This window comes from Parus major, chromosome 2 (assembly GCF_001522545.3).
Source record: "Parus major isolate Abel chromosome 2, Parus_major1.1, whole genome shotgun sequence".
In the NCBI taxonomy this organism is placed as follows: Eukaryota; Metazoa; Chordata; class Aves; order Passeriformes; family Paridae; genus Parus; species Parus major.
In genome coordinates this window covers 32,044,686-32,053,808 of record NC_031769.1, presented here as the reverse complement: position 1 = coordinate 32,053,808, position 9,123 = coordinate 32,044,686, and the positions used below count along the sequence as shown (strand labels likewise).

The 9,123-nt window shown below is 38.4% G+C and overlaps 1 protein-coding gene across 7 annotated transcripts in view; it reads right to left on the bottom strand.

The window, feature by feature from the left end:
• Positions 1-154: 154 nt before the first annotated feature.
• Positions 155-9,123, bottom strand: part of MPP6 (membrane palmitoylated protein 6) — a 61,760-nt gene continuing 52,791 nt past the window's right edge. For all 7 annotated transcript variants that reach the window (XM_015617758.3, XM_015617753.3, XM_015617754.3 and 4 more), the window contains one exon: positions 155-6,964. In XM_015617758.3, coding sequence (XP_015473244.1) covers positions 6,788-6,964 — 177 coding nt within the window. In that variant the 3' untranslated portion in view covers positions 155-6,787. The remainder of the gene's footprint in view (positions 6,965-9,123) is intronic.

The window sequence follows — 9,123 nt, the reverse complement described above, 5'->3', positions numbered from 1 at the left end:
ATCAAGGTAAACAAGACCAGCTGAAAAGCTGCTTTTATGTAGGTGAAGCACCGAGATCCAAAGATAAAAGGCAGATTGAAAGACTGGTCCTTGATAGGTTATGTGGCTCAAATGCAGACTATGACCAAAATAAATTAAAAAAAAGCCAGTCACATTTTTTTCAATATTAAATCTTTATTATATACAAAAATATTTTGTTGGGAATTAACAGAATTTCATAATTTGTACATTAACATTTTTATGTTTGGCTGTGTTTATTGTGAAAATATTAGCTGTGAAAAAGACAAGGCGGGGGAGGTCTTAGAAAACAAGTCACAATTTAAAAACATCCCACATAATAGCTGACTTTATCAGTATGAAGTCACAATGCTAACAAGTCCCATATCCTAGGCCTGCTCTACAGTACTGTATTCAAACAATTAAGTACTAAATAATTTCCAGGTTTACATTAAAAAATTTAGCTAATAGTTAAGATTTTTCTTGTAGGAAGTTTTCAGCTAAAGAAACTAATTTTTTTACAGGAGAGCAGTTTTGAAAGTTTTACAAATTCAAATCCAGGTTAATTTCATATAGTGTAGAAATAAAAAAACCACAAAACAGAAAACGATGAGAGCTGGCAAAACCAGTTGAGAGAAGAAGCAAGGTAAGGAAAGGCGTGGTGACAGAGTTCTAATACACATTTAAACCCAAACACAACCAAGATCTACAGTTCTTAGCCCAGCGTGGGGTCGGAGAGCAGCAAACTTTCTTGTTTTAAACCCCACAGAAGCAGTTCCCCTCCCCACACCACAGTGCACAAGTGTTACACATGGGCAACATATGGGGGGGTGGGGAAGGAATGCTCAACGTGCATTTTCCTAGGGGGAAAAATTATATTTCAACAGTTATCTCCATACATAATTGTGTACAAGACATAAACCAATAAAAATCAGTCAACACCTTCTTTTGCCTGTACAAAGCAGCGCCGTTCATTTTGCTTTGTGCTATGGATCACGTGAGAGGTCAGGTAACGGAGAGATTGGGTTTTTGGAAGAGGCTCTATTGTATTTAGGTAAATGTTGGCTGCTTGTGGAGTAACCAACAGTTGGCTCAGCCATGGAACAACCAAAATCTCATGGAAAAGCATTAGCATAGAGCTAGTGACATAAAAGGGAAAAGGCTAAACGGGAGAAAGTGTTTCCAGCACTACTTTAACTGTGTTACCTGACCACTGTCCTAGCAGCAAAAGGAACTCCATACCCAATGAGCATAAGAAACAGTTCCAAATACCGAGAAAAAAATTAATTTACTTCAAGTGTCATTAATTCTATAAAATATAAATATTGCTGAACCCCTGCTGAATGAATTCCATTTGTAGGTGAAACTGCCTAACAGCATTCACCAAGCTGGGGTTTGTTTTTAAGCCTGTACCAGTAAATCTCAGCTGCAGTACCAGCAAATGTACTGAGAATTCAGCAGCTGACAATGTGACTGTGGAATAGTATCCCACTGAGGAGAATTCAGGTAAATTAGCAGACACTGCCTGAATTACTTGCAGCCTTTACCCCAAAGTTTTATTTATATATATGGGTGTTGGTGTGTGTGGGCACAAGCACATTTTTAATGTGATCAGAAGATAAAGCTGCCTGTAAAAATAACCAAAATGGTTATTTTACAAGTGTCTTCTATTTTTATTTTCAGGATCTGTCTTGGGCCTAAAACCAGTAAGTTATACCAGTCCTAAATACTGATGTTCTTGTTAACTACTATTTCCTCTACAAGACACAAGTTGAGAATCCCAGACAATTCCCATCAGCAAGCCTGTTAACCATATGTGAAAACTAGGAAGTACAGGCCAAAAAAAGAAGAAACCCAGGGGGAAAAAAAGAGATGGGCCAGGACTTCACTTCAGCATTGTCAGTCAAAACAGTCCACCAGAGAAAGCAAATTAAAGTACCCCTAAGGATAGAAACCCTTTCAGTGGCCCAGGAGAGGTTTTTATTGCAGGGAGAGGAAGGTGCTGGGAGCTGAGGGGTAGTTAAGGCAAGAGGCCCAGCAGACTATGAGTCTTTGATAAAGTACCCACCACAGACACCAATAAAATGATCTCACTGCTTCTGCAAAAGTAGCATCATGAAGTTTGGCAATAACCATGTGGTATTTGAACTCTTTGGAATCTGGGTGAGGCAGGAAACCCCGCACGAGGCAAACAGCCTGTACAGATGTGCACATGTGACAGAGCTCCAGCTGTTGGTTGTCTGAGAGCTGCACCCGCAGGCACAAAGAGGAGCAGCTGCTGCAGGAGGCACTGTCCATGCACTGGGACACGGCCTCAAGGTTCAGTGTGAGAGGAGAAGCAAGCTACAGGAAATCTGGATGGGAAACCGTAGGATAGGTGAAGGGAGTTCATGGTTGCGATATTGGCTCATACGTAAGGACAGGTAAGAACCCAGTTCCTGATCTCTGGAGTGCTCTGCTTGGTCGCTCTCCACTGGTCCTTGAGCACAGCAGATGCCAACTGGGCTCAAGGGGGTACCTACCCAGAGAAAGTTTCCTATTTCTTACCTGAATCACCCTCTTCAATAAACAAAACCAAACCCAGGTGACTTCCTGAGCACTGAGCTGCAGGCAATTTGTAAGCAAGTCACTTTAGGAATGATTTTAGAAGACGCAGTGAGTAGAGAGGATGAGGAAAAAAATGTCACAATTTGAGCTCAGCCAAGATGTGACAGTTTATATAAACACAAATTCAAAAGCGATGAGCTGATCTGCCATCCTGCTCCACAAAACTTTCATACAACAAAGTACACAGAGCTGCCCTGAGCCGAGAACACGGCACAAGTCACGGATACTGCATTGGTTATGAACTTAAATTTCCTTGCCTACAAAGATCTGTGATTCCACTCCATGTTTACCTTTGTTGTAGATCTGCAGAACATTTTAAAAGACTTTGATAAATTTATGCAAGATGACATATTCCATTATAATTATTCCACTAAACTTGGACTGCATCTTGTCACATGATGCAGAACCTAAAGCAGACCTGCTGTAACACTTAGAGACAGCAAGGTCATCACCTGGGTACATGATGCACCACAGTATTTACAGGACAGCTGAGACTGGTGCACGCTTAAGTGACTTTTTGGTGAATTCAGGGAAATAACTTACAGGTCTTGGCATACTGACTGTACTTCTATGTATAACTTTTCATTCACAGGGCAACTACAGTGTTTCTTCTATAAGTCTCTATATGTACAGAATTTTACAGCACCTCATGCACTGTCCAAAACAGATAGAAATTACAGATAAATATAGAATTTTTTTAGATTGAAATATCTGTATATTTAAAAAAATATACATTAGTAAACACAATAAACCAGGTCGAGAAGTGTACCAGTTCTAAAGTCTCACATGCAGGTACATTTCTGGATTAATTTGTGGTAGCTTAGTAATGTGATAACCAACATGAGCATTTTTTGTTTTACCATCCACATACATACATATACACAGACAACTATTTGATAATTTACTTTTCTAAACTACTTAAATATTTATCTTGTGATACATACCACATATCTTAAACATTTAGCAGCATCTTCACCTCGCTCAGACACACCTATTGTAATCTAACAGTCAACGTAAAGTTTTCCTGTTAGTATCTGGAAAATAAATGTTTAGTACAGGATGAGATAACATGAAATCCCAGTTAACTCCTCCAAAATACTCCAAACAGGTGTACTAGGAAATGTTTTCACTTGCTCAAAATGAGCCTTTCATAGTGTCTTTCTCCCCTAATTGCACAATGTCTGACAGCTGATGCAACACACCCTGGCAGGTGGGGACTCTCACTGCTGTAGATGTGACTGAAACAACACCAGCATTTCAAGAACCTCCAAGAACATTCTTCTTAAAAGACAGTAACTGTTATTCCAGTCATTCTACCAGGTGGGGACAAACTAAGCAGAGTATCTGATGAAAATCAGATTTTTTTTTGTGCCAAAACCCAAAACCACCACAAAGAAACATAGCAATCTCTGTCCCTCTCACCGTTAAACACTCCAGTGTGAACCCTCAATACTTAACAAAGGTGTGTGGTGTTTGGATTTGGGCTGTTTTCCCCCCCAGCCTGGCATGCAGACATCCAAATCAGACACGCAAATACTTCCACCACACGATTTTTGTGCCAACCCAAGCAAGTAACCTTCTCTTACTGCATCAGAACTGCACTGCAGAATCACTCACTGCCACATACACCACCACCACCACCACCCAAAGCTCAGCCACAACACTCCACTGCCTGATTTAAGCACACAGTGTGAACCTGTAACACAAGTTAAAGCTTTAGGCTTTAGCAAATATGTGGCATTCTGGAGATTGCTAACTAGAGAAGGCTCTCTTGACAATATTATCCCTGGGATGGAAACAGAATGAGCAGAGAGAGGCTTTCCTGGCTTAACCTCGGTAGCTGTGTTTCATGTGTTTGGTCCAGTAAATTTATGGAAAAAGAAAAGATGAAAATGAGTGATGTTTGCAATATGAAGTACTGTGGTGAGTAAACTGAAGAATCTTCTCGTTCCGTTCACTGGGGAAGAGTGAACTCAGCCCACTTTTGGCATCACAAGTAAGAGTGTATTTCTAGCTCATAATGAAAAGGCATCTTATCTGTCCAGACAGCACATCTTATTTACAGCATATGGAGGTCTCCCATGATACAGTACACAAACACAGTTCAGTCATGTTCAGCACAGAGTGCCAAAAGCAAACCACTGAAATAGCCAAGCAACAGCCCTGCTAGCATTTGCTGCTACACACAACACTCATCCACTTCTCAAAGCAGCCTCTGAGCAATAGGATCCCAGAACGTGTCTCCTGGGAAAGAAAACTACATGTCCTATGCTGGTGCCACATTTAAGAGCTCTGCCAAACTTAAAACCAGAGAAAACACATCCTGGAAAGCATAACAATAAAAATAGCATTGGTACAAATTTTCCTTAGAGAATTTCATATTCCCTCTGAAAGACTGAAATCTCAGGATTAAGAGCCACAAAGATCTCCCATGCTATACACAAGCTTAACTAACTTTTTCCACATACTTTGGGATTTCAAGTCTCCTCTGCCCCTCTTCCCCCACAACAACCAACTTTACCGGCTGTGTAAAAACCATCTGTTGTATATGGGTGTTTTGAGGTTTTTTTAAACAGTTTTCCTCTACTCTTTCCACTCCATTTTTTCTTTTCCTTGTGCACATAAAAGTCTTTTCAGAGCCCCAGGAAGCAATGCTGTTTTACAATGTCTAAGCCTGTCTTCCTCCAGAAATAGTTCTGAGGAAAATGCCTTTTGATAGCATTCCAGGTCACACTTTGGTGTTGAAAAAGAATCCTGAAGCCAGGTGCCTGTCACCAGATAGAAGAGGAATTAAACAGATGACTTCAGTTTAAACACCCAACCTGGTATGTGATGGTGAATGTGACTATATACAACAGCTGACAGTGTCATATAAAACATGGTCACAAAAAGCTCATCTGAGCAACAAGCTGTGTTTTCCTTCTGTTCTCATTATGCAGAAATTTACATCAGCTTAAGTTTTGATCAATGAACCTGAACCTAATATGACATATCAATGAGCCTAGTGAGGGGAGAATTGTCACTAAAAAGAAAATACACTGTAAACAAAAAAACTTATAAACAACATTGCTTCTTAGCAGTAAGCTTCCAATTCACAAGCTAATGAAAAATGCAATTAAAAACAATGTAAGAAAAAGCACAGAAATGCCATTACACAACACTCATAAAATACAGCAGTTGGTCACACAAATATTTAAAAGGATAATTTAGAACCCAGCTAGACATCACAGCAAATGAAGCCACAGATCACTATACAAATACAGAACAATGTCCTAAGAAAAGAAAACGCTTTTTTTTTTTTTTTCTCTTTTTTTAAGCAATGTGTTCTCACAAGAGTGAATAAATAGTCCTAAACATTAAGTGTCACCTACAAGGCTCTACATTATCAGGTTCTTTCTCAAGCTACTTCACCATTACTCAAATTGCACTGAATTACCTTGCGTATGACTTTCTAATGTCAGTACTTCAACTGCAATGGGCTAACAGGTTGGCTCCCAAGAAAGCCTAATAAGCAGCTTGCATGGTATTGCTCTGTTATTTTAGGAGACAGCTATAAGGGAACCTACACAAAAAAGTTATCTAAATCAGGAGATATCAAGAACTTGTGAAACATCAGGAATGCACCAACATTAAGCTGAAAGCAGCTGGAGCAAAGGACCTGTGTTTTTGTTACTGCTTTTAATATTTAAAATTCTGCTTCCATGAAATTATTGTTTTTTTAAAGATGAAAAAAACCCCAAAGAAATTAGTGTTCTTTCCTAATAAGAGCCATAGACTTTTGATCAGTTAAACACTGACATTAACAAATTTTACAAAAATTGTTTCAAGTATCCTTTTTTTAATCACAGTGAAAATGTAAGACCAAGATGTAAATGTTGAAGTGAATGAAAGTTTCTTAGATGAAAAAGGCAAAGGTACTAAATCAAAACATAGAAAAATGCTTAAACGCATTTCCTTCATGTGATATGAATAGAAAGGTTATCTGTAAAAAGTTAGAAAAATTAAAATAAATTACATATTTAAGTACACTTTCTCCTCAACATTTTTATAAAAATTCAGAACAGTGTACTTTTGAATATACACAGAGTAAAAATGCACAGGTGCTGTAGGTTATCGTCAGTATCTACACATCACATTTGCTGCTGCTGACTTTATTTGTTACTTAAGCTCCTGTTGGAAGGGCTCAATAGACCCAGCTGATGGGGACCCACTGTGGCTCCAGCCTCAGTCTCTCGATGGCCGTCTGCAGCTTCTCGAAGGCTTTGTCCAGGTTGTCATTTACAATGGTCAGGTCAAAGTAGTGGTTGTAGGCTCGCTGGATCCGGGCGCTCTCATCCACTGTTTTTTTCAGATCAGTGTCCTGTGGAAGAGGTTTTTAAGGATTAGTGAATCTAAATCTTACTGAAGATTTAAAGATAAGACTGGGCAAATCCTTATAGATGCTGAAGAAGATCCCTTCAGTACATACTGCAAATGACTATTTAAAGCTAGATACTGAATATAGTTTAAAAATAAGGAAAGTTTTCATTTGTAGTAAATTCACACAGAAATTTAGCTAAAATACATTGAAAGGGCTGAAAAAGTTCTGAGCTGTGTCAGTAACGTTAAATATGGTAAGCAAATGTTTGCCAATCTTACAATTTTGAAGAGAATCAACAGAAGCACTTGGGCTAGTGTGTACAAAGAGCAGTTAATCACTTTTTATGGGCAACTGATGATCCAACCAAAATAAAATTAATGCTTTAGGAATGACTGAGTCAATCAGTTTTGTAAATATATTTGTGCCCCTTTTATTTCCACAGAAGGCACTAAAAATCCAAGATTTTAAATTTGTATGAAATGAAAGACAATTTCTAGCAGAATAAAGCTCTAGAATACCTTATGGCTCTAAGAGACAACATTTCAGCCTAGCTCACCTGACACCAGTTCCTCATTTGTAAGCTACTGCTGCATTACTGTAATCCTGCCATGAGCTGCAAAATATGTAGGAAATTTAGATTCCTACATTATGAAGCCTTTATAAAGTGCCTCTGAGCACATTTCTGTGTTTTGCTAGTCCTACATTCTTTAAAAATTCCTCTCCATTTTTGCACAACAGGATTTTTTTTTTTTGAACAGTTATGAGGTTTGTCCCCCTTTACAGTATTTATTAAGTCCTGATACAGCTGTCAATATAAAAGCCCAAATGAAAAACTAAGTTTGTCTTTCCTTCACAGTGAATGAAGAAGACAAGTAAATGTATGATCACAAGAGCCAGACTTTTTATAATGGAATGGGTTGGGATGCTAGAAATCATACAGCCAGGTCCACTACTAAGCAAATCATCATACTTTAAATGACATTTGTTTTTCATTTGTTCAGGAAGCACAAAAAATAGCAAATCATACTCTATATACATGTGCAGGGATGTGATGCAGAATCTGTAAAGACACATAAATGCATATTTGAAATTTAATGATGCTCTTTATTATTCGTAAGAAGTACTACAGAGGCAAGGATGTCCCTTAGGGAATCAAATATTAAGAAGTGCAGGAAATTATTTTTATACTTGTCTGGAAAGTTCTAACCTTGCCTTCTTCTATATGCACCATAAAATTCAGGGTTCATTTGGAGCAGGAAAGAGGAATGACTGAGCACCCACAGAGATACTAGAATGCATAATAACCAGAACTCATGACTAAAAATCGTATAGTCATTTAGTGGAAATACTAACCCACCCTCCCATTTTATAGCTTTGAATGCCCTGTCAGCATTTATTCAAGATATTCCTATGTTTCTGCAGTGCTACTGTTATGAGCCTTCAGGAGAACACAGTTTTTCTCCATTGGGAAAGTTGAACTGCTCAGACTGGCTTTTTTTTTAATGTGCTCCTGCAGCTGGGAAAGTTCATGCCCACACAGAATATTTATATTTTGCTGCATTGGAGGAAACATCTTATTTCCCTCTGCTACACATAGTGTCTCAGAAAAGGAGGGAAGATCTAATGAACAAAACATGCCATTTCACTTTATATGACAAATCCAAGGAACTTCAGGAGAAGCTGTTCAACACTTTATTCTGGCAGCTCCCAGCCATTCTCAGCACAGCACATGCTGCTGCAGCAGTGAAAACAAGGACTAGCTGCATTCTTGGGGATTTTTTTTGTGGTTTGTTTTGGAGCTTTTTTTGTTGGATTGTTGGTTAGTGGGGTTTTTGCTTTTTCCTTTTTTGACACAAGCTGCAATACCTTTCCTAAACATTACAGATGGTATTTTTAAAGCACATATGTCTTATTAAGACAAACAAAAATTTGGGTGGGGAAGGAGATGGGAAAGTCAAGGAAAGACATCTGCATTAAAGAACAATCGCCACCATGAAATATCTACCATTTGCTGCAAATAATCAAAGGTGACAGTTCCCAAAGTATACATTACGAGTAATTTTTGTAATCAACACTTCACTGTAAGAGGTCTATTTTTAAGAAAGAAGCAATCTTCCTTATACACAGCATTTGATTAACTTCTACTAGGTAATCAGCAA